The sequence below is a fragment of the Lynx canadensis genome, chromosome B4, assembly GCF_007474595.2.
Source record: "Lynx canadensis isolate LIC74 chromosome B4, mLynCan4.pri.v2, whole genome shotgun sequence".
Taxonomy (NCBI): Eukaryota; Metazoa; Chordata; class Mammalia; order Carnivora; family Felidae; genus Lynx; species Lynx canadensis.
In genome coordinates this window covers 38,580,831-38,601,868 of record NC_044309.1, presented here as the reverse complement: position 1 = coordinate 38,601,868, position 21,038 = coordinate 38,580,831, and the positions used below count along the sequence as shown (strand labels likewise).

At 45.5% G+C, this 21,038-nt stretch overlaps 1 protein-coding gene across 7 annotated transcripts in view; it reads left to right on the top strand.

The window, feature by feature from the left end:
• Positions 1–21,038, top strand: part of CRACR2A (calcium release activated channel regulator 2A) — a 137,807-nt gene that overhangs the window by 51,262 nt on the left and 65,507 nt on the right. For 6 of the 7 annotated variants that reach the window (XM_030321457.1, XM_030321456.1, XM_030321453.1 and 3 more), the window contains 3 exons: positions 7,893–8,143; positions 17,294–17,405; positions 18,539–18,725. In XM_030321457.1, coding sequence (XP_030177317.1) covers positions 7,928–8,143; positions 17,294–17,405; positions 18,539–18,725 — 515 coding nt within the window. In that variant the 5' untranslated portion in view covers positions 7,893–7,927. Of the gene's footprint in view, positions 1–1,823; positions 1,863–7,892; positions 8,144–17,293; positions 17,406–18,538; positions 18,726–21,038 lie in introns of those variants that run through there. The other variant, XM_030321451.1, reaches the window with a different exon arrangement.

The window sequence follows — 21,038 nt, the reverse complement described above, 5'->3', positions numbered from 1 at the left end:
TTAATTTTTGATCTTCATGCCAATAGCATACTGCCTTTTTTACTATAAATTTATAATGTTTTGAAATCAGATAGTGTTAGTCTTCCAATGTGGTTTGTCTTTTTCAAAGTTGTTTTGGCTATTCTAGGTCCTTTGCATTTCAATATGAATTTTAGATTGGCTTGTCAATTTCTACAAAAAAAAAAAAAAAGCCTGCTGGGAGTTTGATTGAGATTGAGATGAATCTTTTGATGAATTTAGGGAGAAATGACATCCTAGTAGTACTGAGTCTTCCAAACCATGAACATGAATATCTACCCATTTATTCTGGCCTTCTTTAATTTCTCTCATCAATATTTTGAAGCTTTCTGTGTACAGGTCTTACACATTTTTGCCAGCTATCTCCCTATTTCATATTTTTGATGCTATTGTAAATTATATTTTTATTTCAATTTTAAGTTTTTGTTGCTGCTGTACAGAAATACAATTGATTTTTTAGAGAAAACTTATATCTTTTAACCTTGTCAAACTCACTTATTGTTCTAGTAGCTTTTTGTGAATTTCACCAGATTTTCTACATAGATAATCATGTTGCCTGGGAATAAAGATGATTTTACCTTTTCATGTCTGATCCGGATGTTTTTTATTTCTTTTCTTGCTTCATTGAACTGGCTAGAATCTCCAACACAATGTTAAATTGACTAAACACTTTTTTATATATGTGATTTATTGTCAAGTTAGTTAGCATACAGTGTATACAGTGTGCTCTTGGTTTTGGGAATAGATTCCCATGATTCATCGCTCACATACAACAGCCGTCCCAACAAGTGCCCTTCTCAATGCCCATCACCCATTCCCCTCCTCCCCACCCCCACCATCAACCCTCAGTTTGTTCTCTGTATTTAAGAGTGTCTTATGGGGGCACCTGGGTGGCTCAGTCAGTTAAGCGTCTGACTTCAGCTCAGGTCATGATCTCATGGTTTATGAGTTTGAGCCCCGCATCAGGCTCTGTACTGACAGCTGAGAGCCTAGAGCCTGTTTCAAATTCTGTGTCTCCCTCTCTCTTTGCCCCTCCCCTGCTCACTCTCTCTCTCTCTCAAAAATAAATAAACATTAAAAAAAATTTAAGAGTCTCTTATGGTTTGCTTCCCTCTCTGTTTGAAACTGTTTTTCCCCTTGCCTTCTCCCATGGTCTTCTGTTAAGTTTCTCAAGTTCCACATATAAGTGAAAAATATGATATCTATCTTTCTCTGACTGACTTATTTCACTTAGCATAATACCCTCCAGTTCCATCCACATTGTTGCAAATGGCAAGATTTCATCGTTGTTGCAAATGGCAGGATTTCATTCTTTCTCATTGCCAAGTAGTATTTCATTGTATATATAAGCCACATCTTCTTTATCCATTCATCAGTTGATGGACATTTGGGCTCTTTCCATAATATGGCTATTCTTTATAGCCCTGCTATAAACATTGGGGTACATGTGCCCCTATGAATCAACACTCCTGAACTCTGGATAAATTCCTAGTAGTGCTATTGCTGGGTCATAGGGTAGATCTATTTTTAATTTTTTGAGGAGCCTCCACATTGTTTTCCAGAGTGGCTGCACCAGTTTGCATTCCCACCAACAGTGCAAGAGGGTTCCCATTTCTCCACATCCTCGTCAACATCTGTTTCCTGAGTTGTTAATTTTAGCCACTCTGGTGTGAGGTGGTATCTCAATGTGGTTTTGATTTGTATTTCCCTTATGATGAATGCTATTGAGCGTCTTTTCATGTGTCTGTTGGCCATCTGGATGTCTTTCTTCTTTGGAAAAGTGTCTATTCATGTCTTCTGCCCATTTCTTCACTGGGTTATTTGTTTTTCAGGTGTTGAGTTTGGTAAGTTCTTTATAGATCTTGGATTGGATACTAACCCTTTATCCGATACGTCATTTGCAAATATCTTCTCCTGTTCCATCAGTTGCCTTTTAGTTTTGTTGACTGTTTCCTTTGCAGTGCAGAAGCAGCAATTTCTTGCTCGACATGTCTCTGAAGGCAAGGGAAATAAAAGCTAAAATGAACTATTGGGACCTCATCAAGACAAATAGACATTTTTGTTTCTTGATCATAGGGGAAAACATTTGGCTTTTTACCATTTAAGTATGATGTTACCTGTTGGTTCTTTTGTGGATACCCTTTTTCAGGTTGGGCAAATTTCTCCCTACTGCTGGTTTTCTGAGAGTTCTCATCAGGAGTGGATTTTGGGTTTTGTCAAGTGCTTTTTCTGCATCTACTGAGATGATCATAATGGTTTGTCATTTTTAATTTGTTAACATGGTGAATATATTGTTCATTTCAAATGTTAAGCCATTCTCTCATTCCTGAGTTAGAACTCCACTTGGTCAGGATGTATTTATTCTTTTTATATATGGCATTGGATTGAATCTGCTAAAATTTCCTGAAGAATTTTTGCATCTGGGGCACCTGGGTGGCCCAGTCGGTTGAGCATCCGACTTCAGCTCAAGTCATGGTCTTGCAGTTTGGTTCATGAGTTCGAGACCTACATTAGGCTCGCTGCTGTCAGTGCGGAGCCTGCTTTGGATCGTCTGTCCCCCTTTCTCTCTGTCCCTCCCCCATGCACTCTCTCAGAAAAAAAAAAAAAACTTTTTTGCATTTATGTTCCTGGGGGATATTGGCCTGTATTTTTATTTTCTTATAATTTCTTGGTCTAGTTTGGGCATAAGGTAATCCCGGCCTCATAGAATATGTTAGGGAGTATTTCACATTCTTCAGAGTTCTGAAAAGTTTGCATAGAATTGGTATTAATTTTTCTTTAAATATTTGTAGCATTCATCAATACAGCCACCTGGGCCTTGAGTTTTCTTGCAGGAAAGGTTTTCACTATTAGTTCAATTTCTTCAATAGTGTTACTCATTTTATCTATTTCCTCTTGAGTGAACTTTGTTATTTAGTGATTTTCAAGGAGTTTGTCCATCCCCTCTAAATTGTCAAATTTATTGGCATAAAACTGTTCATAGCATTCTCCTATTAGCCATTTAATGTCTGTAGAATTTGTAATGTGCCACCTCTCAAAGTTCTGATATTATCATTTGTGTCTTCTCTCTTTATTCATCTTCTTAAAGAACCGGCCTTCATTTTTATAAATTTTTTCTAGTGTTTTTCTGTTTTCTAGTTAATTGATTTCTGCTCAGACCCTTATTAGTTTTTCTCCTTACTTTGGGTTTCATTTGCTCTTCTCTTTCTAGTTTCTTAAGGTAGAAGCTGATATCATTGATTTGAGACCTTTCTTCTTTTCTATTATATGTGTCTAGTGTTATAATTTTTTCCCTGAGTACTACTTTAGCAATATCCAACCAAATTTGATATATTGTGCTTTTATTTTCATTTAGTTAAAAGTACTTTTTCATTTCCCTTTCCATTTCTTCTTTGACCCATGAGTTATTTAGAAGTGTGTTATATAGTTTTCACATATTTAAGGGTATTCCAGGGGTCTTTCTGTTATTGGTTCTGGTATAATTCCATTGTGGTTAGGGTACATACTTTCTATGACTTCAGTCCTTTAAAATTTATTGAAACTCATTTTATGGACCAGGATATGGACCATCTTGGACCACATATTCCATGTGCACTTGAAAAGAAAGTATATTAACCCTTTGTTGAGTATTCTATAAATGTCAGTTAGGTCGAGATAGTTGACAGTGTTGTTCGTGTTTTCTGTATCTTTACTGATTTCAGTCTACTTGTTTTATTAACTATTGATAGAGGGATATGAAAATCTTTGAATATGATTGTGGATTTGTCTATTTCTCCTTACAGTTGTATCAGTTTTTGCTTCATGCATTTTAAAGCCTTGTTATTAGGTACAGAAGTATTTAGGATTATTACTATCTTATTGATGAATTTCCTTCTTTATCACTATGAATTACTTTCTTTATTCTCATTAATATTCTTCCTTGTAGAATCAACTTTGCCTAATATTAATATGCAGCTTTTTCTTGAGTAGTGTTAACATGGTATATATTTTGCTAACCTTTTACTTTTAACCTATTTGTGTCATAAAGTTTATACTTCTTATAGGCAGCATACAGTTGGGTTTCCTCAACTTGGAGACTCTGCCAGTCCCTGCCTGGATTTCCCCCTTCCTGTGTCATGGCCTAAAAACTCTTTATGCAATAATAGGGCTCGTTTTGTTTGTTTCTGTCAGGAACAGGCTGTGGGCTAGAGTGAGGTGAGTAAGGTCCCTAGGGTGCAAAATTTAGAAAGTAATTACTCTCTAATGCACAGTTTTCAGAATGGATTTCTCTTTGAATATTGTACCTTAGGCGCCTCTTCCTTAAGAAGACACTCACTTTTGGGGCGCCTGGGTGGCTCTGGCTCTGTCGGTTAAGCGTCTGACTTCGTCTTAGGTCATGATCTCACAGTCTGTGGATTTGAGCCCCGCGTCGGGTTCTGTACTGACAGCTCAGAGTCTGGAGCCTGCTTCAGATTCTGTGTCTCCCTCCCTCTCTCTGCCCTTCCCCTGCTCGCACTCTGTCTCTCTGTCTCTCTGTCTCTCAAAAATAAATAAGCATTAAAAATTTTTTTCAAAAAAGCAGGCACTCACTTTCAGAGTTGTGCAACTACAGGGCTAGTACCTGAAAGTAAATTCCTCCTTTAATTTTGCACTTTAGGGGCCTCATTCAGCTCACCCTAACCTGGCCATGCTGAAGGATCACTGTCCTTCATTGACTGATGTCTAGTGTCTTAGAAAGAGTTTTCTTTTTTTTTTTTAATTTTTTTAAATGTTTATTTATTTTTGAGACAGAGAGAGACAGAGCATGAACGGGGGAGGGTCAGAGAGAAAGGGAGACACAGAATCCGAAACAGGCTCCAGGCTCTGAGCTGTCAGCACAGAGCCCGACGCGGGGCTCGAACTCACGGACTGCGAGATCATGACCTGAGCCGAAGTCAGACGCTCAACCGACTGAGCCACCCAGGTGCCCCAAGAATTTTCAAAAATATATTTTGTTTGGATTTTTTAAAAATTATTTTAGCTGGGAAAGCAAACCCAGTCCCTGTTACTCCATCTTTTCTGGAAACGGAAATCTGAATTTGTTCTTTATGAGATAAAAATCCCACACAGAGAGCTATCTGATTGAAACACAAATGTTTTTAGGCCTCCCTGCAAAGGATGCAGCAAAAAAATTGTTCTTCCTTCATTTAAGAATCAATCAATATGCACCTACTGTGTACCATATTCTGGGATAGGAACTATGGTTAAAATCAAATAAGACATGGTGCCTATCTGCTAGTTGCTCATAGCTGGCTGCTTTAGAACTATTGGACTGGTTCTCTCATGCCATGCATTACCTGGGACATGGGTCAGGGAAGGCAGAGAGCCGGAGAAAGTCAGGCCTAGAACTGAGAGAGCATCTCTACTAATTTCCAGGCCAGAGTGGCTCAAGGGCTTACTTAGCTCACATAGGTGGTTAGAAGTAGTTGATTGCTATGTCGTCCGTTTTGAGGGATATGGAGGAGGGACCCAACCTGAAATACCTTTCCTTACCAGCAGTTACCATGACTGAATTCCCACTATTTGAGACTCATTCATTAACAGCAGGGACCATGTCTTATTCATGTTTGCATTTTTCAGTGTTAGCTCAGAGCCTGCTAATTGGGTAGTTGATAAATAAGAATGAATGAATGAATGAATGAATGAATGATAAATGTTAAAAGGATGAACATGCCTCTGGGAAGTGACTTAGGTTATTATCTGTTGGGGATAAGTAGACCATCAAGAGCAAGTCCATAGCTTGGAGCCATGCTAGGAAGGTAATATAGTATAGTACATCTGGTCTCTAACTATACTAGACCTTGATCCAAGTTGTTTAACCTTTCCCTAACTTAGTTACCTCATCTGTGTGATGGGAATCCTAATTTACCTAATAGAGGGATTGGGTTCCATTAGGATGAAGTATGTTATGGGGCTGGCAAGAGAAAAGCCTCAAGGAAGAACAGATATTATTCATCCAGTCTTCTGGGAACAGCAGGTGGGAATAAGGTAGGGGCTACTGGATGGCAGAGACCTCGAGACAGTCCTGGCTGGGCAACAGGAAGACACAGACTGCTCTGCTAATGCTGTACATTTACAGAAGCTCAGATGTTACCACTTCTATTATCCAAAAGCCCTTCCTAAGCTCAGTGTTGCGATAGATATTTTGGGCAATACACGTAAGCCATGCAAAAACAGCCCTACTCTTTTGGGACTTATAACCAAGGCCTTTAGTTCCCTCCGGGGAAGACAGAATAGAAATGTTAAGTCTGTCTATGATTAGGTGACAGCCAGTTCACACTGTGTAGGAATGGAGAGAAAGACCCGATTCCTGAGTGAAGGGCTAGTCAAAGGGATCAGGTGGGAGCCCATTGTCCAGTCCAAGTGGAGCAAGAATGTCAAGTCTCCTCTACTTTGTCCAGGCTCTGTTCCACATGGTGCATTCCTGAGGCCAGAGGTAGTCTTCCAGCTCTGGGTCCACAGCTTTTGACACATCTGGTAGGTGGAAAATGTTGACCCAAATCACAGATTACTTTGGAGTTATGGTGTAGCTGAGCCAGACCCCTGGGCTCTGATAATCAGACAAACCCACCTGGTGATAGTGTGATTTTCCTCCTTTTTTTCTGACAATGGTGTAGGAGATATGATCTATATTTCCTTCTTCACTTTTTGCATTTCCCCAAAATGCATTACAGTGTGTATCTGTATTTTAACATTTAAATATTTAAAAATTTAGACCTAGCTTACTTCCAAAAAGTTTTCAGGTAGAAAACTCCAAGGATATGACTATTTCCTTTCATCACATTGACCCATTTTTTTTATTAGTAACAATTTATTATGTTGAAATATCATACACTTACAGACTGTCAGAGGTAGAAGGGGCCTTAAAGAAAATAGGACCGGTCTTCTCAATACACAGATGAGGAAACTGAGACCCAGACAGGTACTGACTTATTCAAGGTCACTTAAGGAGCAACAGAGTCCAGACTAGAAGTTGGTTTCTGCATAACTTCTCCCATAGCATCACATTACAGTGCACCCTCTGAAAAAAAAATCCATAAGGGGCTTTAAATGTCTGATCAGGACATATAATTTGTGATTTTATGTTGGCCAGAGACCAAACTAGGCCTGGCAAATCCAGTAGAGCAGGAAGCTCCTTGAGGACACAGTACACTTTCCTCCATCAGCTTTCCGCTGCATGCTCTCAGGCCCCGTAGAGGCCTGCAGTATGAGCTAAGAGCTCACCAAGAACTTGTTGATTGTGAAGGGCATAGGAAACAGTGAATCTGAGAGAAGAGAGTTCTCCACCCTTCGAAATGCTGAAGAGTCAGGACAATGTAGGATTAAGGTCAAATACAAGTTTGATGAGCTTGGATTTATATCTGTTTTTGCATTAACTTGCTGTGTGGCCTTGGTCAAGTCACTCAGCCTCTCTGAGCATTGATAAAATGAAGATGCTAATATCTATTTCAGAGGGATGTGAGAAATAAATGAGAAAATGTATACAGAGACCAAGACATGGTGCCTGCCTCCAAGTGAACACTCAATAAATGGTAGCTGGTCTGTCTATCAGGATCTGTTTTGTTGCTGTTAGTTTAAATGGGGAGAAATTATTTTCAGGCTTCCACTACCCACCTTCTTTCACTCTAGAAATGTCTGTTTTCTTTTCCCCCTTCTTCTTTTTTCAATGGGCTGGCTGATCTATTAGCAATCACAGCACATTTCCCCTTGCCGTTCTGCTAATGAGGAGGTGGTTGGTAAGAGAGGCCAGGCACACTGGTGAGCAGTTATGGCTGCCCTCTAATGCCCTCTCATTCTTTCTCAGCCTCACTCCATCCACACCACACCCACTTGTCTCTCTCATCTTCTGTGTTCAGGTTCTGCAAAGACTTGAAGAAATTGACAAACCCGGATGGCTACCCCTGACAGGAGAATGGTCTCTAGACCCCAGAGACCTGGAAAGGGTCCAAAGGAAAGCGGGGCCTGCCCGAGTCCCCTGGACAACCTGGAGTGTAAGGAGACCCAGGAGCTGGCACCGGTAGAGCTGGCCATGCTGAGCAAGGCACAGGAATTCTTTCAGACCTGTGACACAGAAGGCAAGGGGTTCATCGCCAGGAGGGATATGCAGGTAAGAGGCCAGCCCACCTGGAATGCCAAATGGCATGGCTCTCTCCATCTTGGGTTAGGGCCTGCCCCACTGGGGGCAGTAAAGGTGCCATCTACTCTGCCCTGGAAGGAGGTGTCAGCCTCAACTCTACTGGGAGCCAGACCTCCTAGGTTCATTCCTTTCCTGGACTTTGCTTGCCGTCAAACTCACAGATTGTTTCCCCTCTCTGACTCAGTAACTGTCAGGTTTGGAAAATGGTGATAGCAACATACAGGACTTGAGTAAGACATGGTGGAGAACCTTCTGAAACAGAGTGGGAAGGCACCAGCTTGCTACTTCACAATAAAGCTTTGAGCTATGCCGAGGTACTGTGTGTGCCTTAGGAACACATTGACAAGTGCAACAACCAGGGAGGAAGGCATTTCTGGAGCTCCTTCAGAAACCCAACCACACTCAACCCCTCATAACTGGGTCCCAAGAGACATACTGCAGAACCCCGGTGTACCCCATTGCCTGGTGCAGGGCTCAGCAAACTTTCTTTAAAGGGCCAGACCATAAGGATTTTAGGCTCTGTGGGCCATGTACACAATCACAACCACTCAATGCCATGCTGCTGCACGAGCTGACATAGGCAATATGTACACAGGTGAGCTTGGCTCTGATCAAATGAAACTTCTATGGACACTGAAATTTGAATTTTATATGATTTTTGTGTGTCCCCAAATAGTCTTCTTTTGATTTTTTTCAACCATTTAACATTATATCTCACCCCCGAAACTAATATAACATGGTATGCTAATTATCCTTGAATAAAAAATAATAAAAGTGTAAAAGCCACTCTTAGTTCACTAGCCATAAAAAACAGATGATGGGGTCCGATTTATAACCCTGGGGCATAGTTTTCCCACCCCTGGTCTAGTGCCTTTCCAGCATTCGTGTCAAAAGCTTCTTCTGAGTGTCTTAAGTCCGTTATGTTGCAGTCGTGATGTCCTCTGACATAAACAAGATGCAGGCTCCACCAGAGCAAGCTGGACTTAGCCCTTCTCCAGCTCTTTCCAGCCAAGAGCATCTTGGGGAGGGATGCATGGCCGTGCTGTTGCAAGAAAATCCTGCAATGGTCAAGTTTTCTTCTTTTTATTTTTTAATTTTATTTATTTATTTTTTGAGAGAGAGCACGAATGTGGGAGGGGCAGAGAGAGAGAGAGAGAGAGAGAGAGAGAATCCTCACTGACAGCATGGAGCCTAACACGGGGCTCAATCCCATGAACTGTGAGATCATGACCTGAGCCAAAATCAAGAGTTGGACGGTCAACCAACTGAGCCACCCAGGCGCCCCTAAGCTTTCTTTTTTAAATTTGGCTTTTCAGAATACAGTGAAGTTGGGCAGTGGAATGTAGACCCTCATGGGGCTCAGTCCCCTTCTGGGCTCACATGTGGGAGCTGCAAAGAGATGAGCCATGTGACCCAGGTGAAGGCTGTGGGTCTTTCCCTGGCCCCACAGGATGGTGTTTTCAGGCTTTTCCCAGAGCTCTTCCACCATGCCATAGATGCACGAATGGAGGGAAGAGACCCGGAGGACAGGACAGGCTTAGCCCACGAGAGAGCTCAGACCATCTATGTTGTCAGTAGTTGGCTCCCCAGTACATTTCTGTCACTGAAACTCAACCCAAGTCTTACTCTCCATGGAAGGCCAGACTCTGTGTGCTTTGAGGAAACCCTGTCTGTGAACTTCATTATTGTTCTTCACAGGTCTGTGGTGGTTGGTGGTGGTGGTTTTAATGGCATACTTAACTTTTGATCGTCCCTTCTGGAAGGAAAGAAAAGGGAATTTGACATGTACTGATGGTCAGCTCTGGACCATATGCGTGGTGCAATTCAGCACTTTCTCTCTGTGTGTGTGTCCCAATTAACCTTCACTGAGGCCCACACTTTACTGAAGGGAGGAAGAGTCATGGTGAATTTAAGCTGCAAAGTGTAAGTTGTAAGAAATCATTTGTATCTGACCCGGAATGAAGTCATAACCATCAAGTTGCAGAGGTACCAACTCAGCTACATTCCTGCTCAGTCCTTGATTGTGACTGAGGCAAGAGGAAAAGGGAACAGACATCCTACCTAGTGGATACTTACACATCATGGCCTTTATTTCTGCTTTGTTTTCCAAAGCTTCTGTGTACCTGTGGACAGTGAAGCATTTGAAATTTTCAGTTCTGTAGGCTGTGAAAGTGCTATCAAGGAAGAACAAGGCCCACCACTTAAGCGCTATCTCTTTGCTGCTTTCTCGGGTCCTATCTGGGGGAAGATGGGCTGGAAAAGAGATACGTGGAGAACAGCAACCCACACATCATCAACACTGGATGCTCTGTGGAAGCCCCACGTACCCCTTGGCTCTCCTGGGCAGAACCTACAGACATCTGTCTGTTCCTTGTCACTCCCTCACGGAGCTGCTTTGCCAGGTGACCCCTTTGGTTGGTGGTCACCTCCTTGAACCTGACCACTACCACCTTGCTCACCTTTGGTTCTCAGCCCGGCCTCATGGGAACTGAAAGAAGAGCTCAGATTATGCATGCACACGAAAATTCAGCCACCGGGAGAGGCCCTTTAAAGCAGGGACTGAGGGGTGCCCGGGCAGCTCAGTCGGTTAAGCCTCCAACTCTTGATTTCTGCTCAGGTCATGATCTCACGGTTTGTGGGATCGGGCCCTGTGTCTGACTCAGTACTGACAGTGCAGAGCCTGCTTGGAATTCTCTCTCTCTGCCCCTCCCCCACGTGCTCTCATGCTCTCTCAAAATAAATAAACAAATAAATATTTAAAAAACAATAACAACAACAGGAACTGATTGTCAAGGAAGGTGAGGCCATGGACCCGAGGGAGAGCAGATCCAGGGGCTGGAAGAGGTGGGTAAAGAAGCAGAGTCAGAACAAGACCATGCAGGGCTTACTGTCCTTTAGGAAAAAGAGAGAGTTAAGCTCCTCCCTTGGTGCTCTTATTCTTCTTGGTCCTGATGGACAAAAAACTATTTTCAGTGGGTGAGAAAGACTTTGTGTCCATCCAAGAGGTAGGGGTGGGGGGGTACGGGTGGGGAAGGAGACTGCTGCAGGGTCTGAGCCCCAGCAGTATGGAGCCAGCCCACTCTGAGAGAGCAGGGACCACAGAAGGAAAGGAGCAGGGTCCAGGAGGAGTTTTTTCCTTTGGGGTCCCTGGAGAAACCTGGAGGAACCAGAGGCAGGCTGCACTGAGGGCAAGGGTGCAAGCTGTCCTATGCTGGGGCTCCATATGTGGACGTTCTACTGCGGGGACAGCCGGTGTTGGAATCAACCTGTGTGAACATATTGTAGGCAGCAGTTTGAGAAACCTCAGCTCCACCCATGGCCCCTCAGACCCCACCCCCTCCTCTATGAGGAAACTCTCTGGGTTCCATGGGGATCGCTCCAGGCAGAATTGGGGTGAAGACTGCTTTGCAGGGCAGAGTCTGGTGCAGCCCCTAGAGAAGCAGAGTCATGGGGCTGAGGACCCCGAGTGAAAGTCAGTCCTGCCTCATAGGGACAGAGGGACATGAGAAGGCCAGGCTGGAAGGGTGTGAAGGGACTTCTTCAGCCCAGAGAGGGAGAGGGGGCCAGTATGGGCAGAAGATCTCTCTGAAGACACCTAGAGCCTCAAAACCCCTGCTTCCTTGACTTTTCAAAGTGAAATGATTACCTACCAATGCCAAGTACCTACCTCCCAACACTGCCTAGAGTTCCTAGACTAGCCACACTGTTAAGAATCATCTAAGAGTTGGCAAACCAAATATTGCCTATTTGTGTGAGTAAAGTTTTGTTGGAACACAGCTGTGCTCATTCATTTACAACTTGCCCATGGCAGCCTTCATGTTTGTGGCAGGAGTGAGTAGCTGTGACAAAGACCAAAAGGCCTGCCCAGCCTGAAATATGTATTTCCTAGTCTTCTACAGAAAAAGTTAGCTGATTCCTGGTTTAGGTTAACTTTGGACTCTCTAAGATTTTTATAGCAAATTGCACTGAGTTTTAGCCCCGAATCTGCAACTTAATAGCATGTGAGTTTGTGTGAGCCTCTTAAACCCTCTAGGCGATAGTTCCTCATCTGTGAATTATTTATAGTACCTCCCAGGGTTAGAGAAGAATTAAATGTGCGTATGCATGTAGAGCTCTTGGCCCTGAGACTGGGACCTGGAAATCCCTCCATAAATACACTTTGTGTGTGTGTGTGTGTGTGTGTGTGTGTGTGTGTGTGTGTGTGTTGGGAGCAGGGGTTGGGGGCTTGTACCCTATATGTCCTCCACAGTGTGATTTTTAAAAATTGTGGCAAAATACACATAACATACAGTTTACTGTCTTAACCATTTGTACGTGTACAGCTCAACAGCATTGAGTACCTTCACGTTGTGCAACCATCCCCACTGCCATCTTTAGAACTGTTTGCATCTTCCAAAATGGAAACGCTGTACCCATTAAACACTAACTTCCATGGACTCCTCCTCCCCACAGTCCCTGGCAACCACCATTCTGCTTTCTGTCTTCTTGAATTTCACTACTCTAAGTTCCTCCTATCAGCGGATCACAGGTGTCTATCCTTTTATGACTGGTTTGTTTCACTTGGCATAATGCCTTCAGGGTTCATCCGTGTTGTCACAGGTGTCAGAATTTTCTGCCTTTTTAAGGTTGGATAATATTTCATCGTACCTGTGCACTACAGGTTGTTTATCCATTCGCTCATCGACGGACACCTGGGTTGCTTCACACCCTCGTGTGAGACTGATGCTGTTGTGAACAGGGGGGCGCAAATACTCTGAGTCCCTGCTTCAATTCTTCGGGGTATATGTGCAGAAGGAAAATTGCTAGACCATATAGTAGTTCTGTTTCTGAATTTTCTGAGGAGCCACAGTACTATTTTCCAGCCAAACCATCATACTATGACTTTAAGTGCTCATCTGTCCCTCCTCGGGGACAAAGAAAAGGCATGCCTGCTAAAGAGGGGGCCTTCCACTCATATCCAGCTGGTGCTATTGTTGTGTGTGTCCAGTCTACATGAGTGGGGCAATTTTGCTTCTTAGAGGACGTTCGGTGATGTCTGGAAACATTTTCGATGGAAACTAGACAGGGGGATGTTACTGGCACCTACTAGGTATTGTCGGGGATGCTGCTACATACCCTATAAGGCACAGGATGGTGCCCTCTTCGTCACCCAACAAAGAATCAACCATGCCAAGATTTCAGTAGTGCCAAGGTTGAGAAACCCTAGGCTATACCAAACACTCAGCCTAAAACAAGCACGTGAAAACATAAAGCAGAATAAAGGTAATCTCACATCTCAGACCTTGAATTCTCCTTATAAAGATGTTTGGAGTAGCTGAGTTATGATACAGGGAAGAGAGTTTTTGGTGCTGGAATAGAGAGGTCTGAACAGAATGCTGTAGAAGCCCCAGAAGAAGGGAGACTTTAATTCTGGCCATAAAGATGGATCTCTTCTGGTTTTCTCTTTAATAAGTTTTCCTCAGACATGTTTGAAGCTGTGCACCCATTCATTTTAAGCTGTGTGAGGCATGTTACTGGACTGGTGACCAGGAAGGTAGAGGGGTCTGGCTAGAGTGTAGAAGAAGATGGCATTTTTCCATGGTTTTGGGAGCCCCAGGCCTTTACACTGCTGCTGCAGAATTGCTTCCTATTCCTGGTCTTGGAAAATGTCCAGTTTGTAAGACCTTGCTGAGAATCTGCAGTAGTGCTGGCCAGGACTGGGAGTATGAGAGGTCCAGACCAGTGCTCCCTAGATAGGAGTTCAGCATCTCCTGCCATCACCCTTAGCTGTTCATTCATTCATTCATTCAACAAGTATCTGAATACTCCATGTTGGTCAGCGTGGGGCTACCTGAGAACACGATAGTGAGTAAAAACAAACAGAATCCCTGGCTCAGATCTCCTAGTCCACTGAAGGAGCAGACATTCATCAACTGATTGCGTCTATCAGTATATAACTACAAGCTGATAAAAGAAGGCAATGTGTTCAGGGGAAGGCACAGCCTGGCCCTGCCCCAGGGGCTGCAGAGCCTGAATGAAACAGGAGTTCAGAGCTAACTTAAGGCAGTGGAGGGAGGCTGGCTTTGAAGGAGCTGCAGAGTTTTACAGAGCAGCAGCATGAATTGGGTGAGCTGACTTCCTCCCCATTCCTCCTCCCTCCCCCGTCTGCCCTCCCAGATGGAAGTACAAGTGAAAAACAGGATCTCTGGAAGGCTAGTATGTGGTGCTGCTGGCAAGAGAGACTTTTGGTGGTAGGTGGGTAGGCAGGGCATGGTAATGCTGAGTACGGAATTCTAGAAAGAACACAGCAGAGGACGCTTTGACTATAGCTGAAGCCCCAAATGAGATATCAGCTCTTTAATCCCAGCGCTGGTCTCCGCTGTGACTTTAGCAAATCTAGAGCCTTGCAGGCTCTCTGATCAGTGGAATGAATAATCCTGTCCCTCTTTGCTCTGCTTACCTCACTTGGCTGAAAATGTAGACAGCACCAGGTGCCCAGGAAACAAGACCAGAATGAGTTGGTTTCACATGTCTCTGCAGGCCCTGAGAACAAAGATACATAAGAGGTGATTATGGTGATTGAGACTAAAGAATTTTTCCAGTAGGGCCAACAAAGAGAGGGTCAAGAATCTGGCATGGTGCAGCGTGCAGAGAAGGCTGAAGAAGCACTCAGTACTAATTTGCCAGGACAGGAGGAGCAAGAACTACTTGGAAGATCTAATATCACTTTCTCCAGGTTCACGGACAGCAGAAAGAGGAAACCAGCCTGAGTTGTAGACAAGAGAGGCTGAGATTAGGTGATGGAGGAATTTGTGTTAGATTCAGGAATAGAGCCTAAGGTGGTGTATATTCAACAGCTTTTCCCAGTTCACGTCCTCGAGAGAAAAGGTACCCACGTGTGGGGGTGGCTTCAGTGAAAGGCAAATTGAGGGTCCCACCAATGTCGGCAGACCTCTTGCAGCCCATTTGTAGTTCCAGTCCTATGTGAGGCACGTCACTGATCAGATCCAGCAATCCTAGGCTGATGGTGACGGTGGGAAGGAGGAAGGATTACCCCAAGGAGAGGGCCAGACTTGCAAGGGTTTTCACCCTACCTCCCGTGTGATGCCTTTGGTTTCAAATGGGGCTAATAAAACTTCCTGCTTGCAAAATTGACTCACTTCTCATCCCGCATACTCTTACTGTGGCTTTTGAGACAGCTGGTTTATGGATGTTGATAAGCCAGAGATTCTGCTCTGTGCTGAGCAGATGCGCTTCTAGACTCTGCACAAACGCTCACTCCCCTTGCTTTCTAAAAAACTCATTCATATTTAATTCAGTTCTCCTAAATGGCTTCCACATCATCCTGTCTTTCCACTTTGTAATGCATCACAGTCTGCCTTAATGCAGTACCTGCCAAATTAAACTTTATGGCTTATCAGCTAGAAGATTGCCATAGGATCAAGCCAAATGTTCTCGAAAGTTGTGTCATGGGCTTTCACACCTGCCGGCTCGTTTTCATTGTTCAGAGGGGTATATACCTTCCTTCCTACAGCCCTGTGTTCATTGTCTTCAGCTGTCAGTCACTTGCATACTGGCGATTTTGTGCACCTGTCCCTTGGGTAACGGGGAGGAAGGGGAGGGGCAGCTGGGCTATAATGAACTCCCTTGGGGAGTCCTCGTTTGGAGACTTAGATTATTAGGGTATAAGACTACGCTTGCTTCAACTATGCAAATTAGCCTTGGCCTGGGGCCACTGCACATCAGGCAGAAGGCCAGAGGGAAGCATCAGGAGCTCAGCCACTTGCTCCTCATCCCTTGGGCTGGTCCCTGCCCTCCCATCCTCTGTGACCCTAGCCAGGCCAGGGCTCAGGTTTAGTGCTTATATGTAACTTCCTTGCATACCATCTTGTCCAATTCTCCCTTAGAACACAAATGCTCCTTGGGGCGCCTGGGTGGCGCAGTCGGTTAAGCGTCCGACTTCAGCCAGGTCACGATCTCGCGGTCCGTGAGTTCGAGCCCCGCGTCAGGCTCTGGGCTGATGGCTCGGAGCCTGGAGCCTGTTTCCGATTCTGTGTCTCCCTCTCTCTCTGCCCCTCCCCCGTTCATGCTCTGTCTCTCTCTGTCCCAAAAATAAATAAACGTTGAAAAAAAAAAATTTTTTTTAAAAAAAAGAACACAAATGCTCCTGGGGGAATGACACCTTAAGCCAGTGGCAGTTAACATCTTTTTGGTTGGCAGCCAGTAGGGGGCAGAAGTGGGGCACAGCCTGGTGTGATGGGTGGGGGTCACTCAGAAGAAGGGGGCTTATCCAGCTTCCCCCGCAGAGCTGAAGGACCAAAATGTGTGTCCGCCAAAACTTACAAATGTGGTGCCGGGGCCCTGGGACGTGGGTGGCCTCCATCAGGAAGGCTCCTGAGGGTGTGACCCATACCTGCATCTCAGTAGAGGAGGTACCAGGGCAGAGGACAGGGGTCTGAGGAGACCAGGAAGGACTAGACATGAAACCTGGCTCTGCCATTCACTTGCTGGGCCTTGGTGGGTCAGTGGATCCATCACTCTCATTCTCTCTCTCTCTCTCTCTCTCTCCCCCCCTTCCTACTACCTTTTACCAGATGCTTTCTCTGGACCAGGCACTGTGCCATGTTCTTTATGTTCACAGTCTCATTCAACTTGACAACACCATGTGCCATGGCTGTGATCCTCCCACAGGATTCAGTCCAGTACAGTTCTGGTCCTTTGTGGCTGTGAAGAGGGCCAGTTTTGGAGTCAGACCCCAGATTTGACTACTCATTGTTATTTACTGGCTAGGTGACCTTTGGGCAGGTAACTTTAACCTGTAAAATGGAGATAATAATGCCCACCTAGAGGGCTGCCACGAGAATTCAGTACAAATATGCATGTTTATAAAAATATTGATAAATATTTTATTTATTTATTATTTATTATTTATGGATCGCCTAGCAAATTGCCTAGCACATTAGGAGGCACCCAATAAATAGTCAATGTTGTAACATTCAAAGGAGGAGAAGGATGGATGGTAATGGGGTCTTTTGTAGGCCAGGGCCCACTCTGGACATTTCTGGCAGAAAGCTCTGCCTTCCCAGGGCAGCCCTCTGTGACGATCCGAGTGTTAACCAGTGCCGTCTGGATTGTTTTCAGAGGCTCCATGAGGAGTTACCACTCAGCCTGGAGGAACTGGAGCATGTGTTTGACGCCCTGGATGCTGATGGCAATGGCTTTCTGACGCCAGAGGAATTCACCACTGGATTTAGTAAGTTCTGATGGATGCCGGGGCCCCAGCTACATAAAGCTATGTAAGGTGCATGCCTCCTCCCACACCACACCCATGGGTCTGTGTAGCACAAGCTTCCCTGTCCTCTTGAAGTTTCCAGGCTCCAGATTATTTGGGCCTGTTTTCTGGTTGTCCGCACCAGCTGTCCACACCACTGTTCTCTCAGTGCCCACTGCACTGTCTCTGCCAGGTCCCCTCCCACCTGAGAATGGCAAGGGGAATGCAAGGGAGCTTGGGCAGAAGGCTTGACGTAAGACGGGAGCCGAGATGAGATTTCCAGCCTCTCCTTGTCTCTTTTCCTTTCTGTGACACCAGTTCACAATAAAGTGGGATGGCTGCATGGCTCATTTCAGCCTGGGTCTGGCTGAGTCTTCCTGGGTGAGGGGAACCAGCTATCAGAGGAATTTCTAGAGGGTTTGAATAGACCAGTCATTCTCAAAGTACCCAGGATGAAGGAGGACAGAGATTCATGAACAAGATAAAGAAACCAGAAATACCGTCAGATAAGATACTGGTCAGATACTTATCAGAGCAGGTACTGGTCAGCAGGCAGGTCTTACCACACATCTGCCTCATATAAGGTGCCATATAGTTTGTTTAGAAGTATCTGAGGCCTTTCCTGACCTCTAGGAGCTTCTAACTGCCTTGGGAGCATAAAACAGATTGCTGTATATTACAGGCAGTATGAGTATGGAGAACGTGCACCAAAACTGTTATGTTGCTTGTAAATGTGAAGTTCAGTGATGCCACTGGGAGAAGTGACTAGATGGTAATATGGAGCACAGTCAGCCTGCTGGAGGTGGATGGAGGGGAGGCTCTTGTTGTTTAGAGAAGAACCCAATGAAGAGATGAGCTCTAAGCCGGAGAGCCACAAAGGTGCCACAGTCCTGTCATCCATTCTGCCTTTCCCAGGTTGTAGCAGCTCACTCAGAATCTCATGGAAGACAGGAAGACCCCAAATCCAGGAGCTGGTGTCCAGGAATGTTTGCTGGAGGGGGTTTCCCTTTTTCTTCCCTCAGAGGAGCCCCAAACGATTCCTGGCAACTAAGAATGATAAGGTCTTCCCGGGTGCATATTGCCTAATTCAGATCCTTGTGCTGTGCATCCTATAGGCCACTTCTTCTTCAGCCAGAATAAGCCAGGTCAGGAAGATGCAGGCGAGCAGGTTGAACGGCTCCAGGAAGAGAAGGTATATCATCAGTCCAGAGGGGAAGAACATGCGGGCGGCATGGATGAAGATGAGGAGACTCAGTTCCAAACACTGATGGACAAACTTGGAGCCCAGAAGGTTTCCGAGGAGTAAGTGACGACAGTGATTTGGGGAATGGAGCCCAGCCTAGGAGCAGCCCCTTCGTCTGCCCTGTGCACCATTAAAGTTTGTTAAGCGCTCAGCCAGGCCCCAGGTGCCGGGCTGCCAGCGAGGAGGCTTGTTCCGTACCGCCTGCCCTTGGCAGACCCCTGTCTGTGCGCCATGGACCAGGGGCTCTGTGTCTGCTTTTTTACACTGTCTCATGGGAAACACTCCTAGGCCCCTCTTCTCCCACTCTCCTCACTTCTACCCTACGTCGTCAGCATGGTCCTTGGTTCCATGAGGAGTGCTGTGCAGCACGGGGTGTGCCGGGCCTGGAGGGTTTCTCAGTGTGTTTTGCTGAGGCTTCCGGGCACCACCAGCCTGCCAGTATTTCCACCTCCCCCAAAGCCAGCCCTGGGTCTCAAGGGCTGCAGGGCATCGAAGCCAGCCCCACGGTGCTGTGCTCCTGCCAAAGGTACCTTACGTGCAAGCATTTGCACACTGTATCCCTGAGCCGAACCTAACCATCAGGAAACTGAGGCAGGAAGTGAACCCATTTGTACCAGCCCACTACTTGGATAATCAATAGCTCGGCTGAAAATTTCAGATGGCTGGAACTTCAAATAAAACATAATCCCCCATTTTCCCCCCAAAATTTATCTAAGCCCTGACATTTAAAATGAAATGCAGTGGGCCCGCCTGGGTAGCTCAGTTGATTGGGCGGCCAACTTCAGCTCAGGTCATGATCTCATGAGCCCCATGTTGGGCTCTGTGCTGACAGCTCAGAGCCTGGAGCCTGCTTCAGATTCTGTCTCCCTCTCTCTCTGCCCCTCCCCTGCTCATGCTCTGTCTCAAATAAATAAACCTAAAAAAAAAAAAAAAATGAAATGAGATAAAAATAGGATAAAATAATTAAAATAAAATAAAATAAAACAAAATACAATACAATACAATACAATACAATACAATACAATACAATACAATGTGATGTAGCTGGTGGAAACCAGTGGCCTGAAAAACGTGGAATAACCTTCTTCTCCCTTTTCCCATTGCATTTTGCCTTTCCGTTTCTGGGTCCCCTCGGTCCTGGGTTGGCTATGTGTTCCAGGAGTAAAAATGGCCTAATGATTGGAGCTGATGTGTCCCAGGCTTGGGAGGAGAAGGAACTGGGATTGAGAATGATAAAGAGGAAGCAGGAAAGGAGGGGTCTGCACACAACACACAGGCCAGAAAAAAGATCTGCAGCTCTGTGGAACTTTGAGCAAATGATTTGATAGACTGTGTCAGAGTTGAGAAAGGTTGGCAAAAGCCTAGGAGGGATCCTGGTGAGAGGCTTGGGGGGTGGGGGGAAGTATGTTTGACCCCAGCAGCAGGGGCAGCATCAGGGGCAGATCTTCTGGGCGTCGGCTGGGGCACGTGGGTGTGCAGGTGGGTGGGAAGTGCATGAGACAGAGACCAGACTCAGATCATCTAGGGGTAAGAGGCACAGCGACGACTGCCAGTGACCCTGTGAAGCCTCTTCCTGGCGGTGGGGGGAGGGTGGTGTGCGTGAGCTGAGGAACCGTCATGAAAGAGAGGCACTTCTCCATCCACCCATTCCTTCTGGGGAAGCCCCCTTCCTGGCCAGGCTCTCAAACCAGTCTACCCAATGTTACCCCGAGGGCTCGTGTCAGAGGCCAATGCAGAACTGAGCCAGCATGAGGCATCCTGGGAAGGCTCAAGGGAGGGTTTCCACAGTGGTCGCAGACATTGATATGTAGAAGACGGTGGCCAGCACCTTCCATCCCCGTGGAAGCTAAACAAAAGGCAGAAGGCTCGTGTTGCTGCATGAGGGGGATGTCAAGACCACGGGGCCCCAGATGAGGAAACAGAGGAGGCTGTGAAGACTTCAGAGGTCTTCCAAGATTTCACGCTCCAGAATAGCTTGTGTGTTGTTCTGGAAGCAGGCAGATGGGTCAGCTGACCTCCCAGGGTCTCTTGTAGCCCTGCACCCCTAGCCCCTTCCACCAGGAGCAGAAGCAGTAGGCTGGACGTCTGGACTCCCAGCTTTTCGCAGTTGTCCAGTTGGCTGAGTGATTTGGCAGTTTAAGGGCCTTGGCTTATTTTTCATCAAGAATTGACAGATTTGTCCCTTCTCCAGAAATCTGGAAGGGAGTGATGTGGCCATGAGTAAGTGGTTCAAAGAGCTTTGGAAGAGGGTCGTGTGGGTCTGCAAATCTTACTGGAGGCTCTAGCCGATTGGCTGTGCCATATCTGTGCCCCAGGCACATGGCTAACATGTACTGTCAAATGTCACTTGTTTTTTAAACATTAAAAAAATT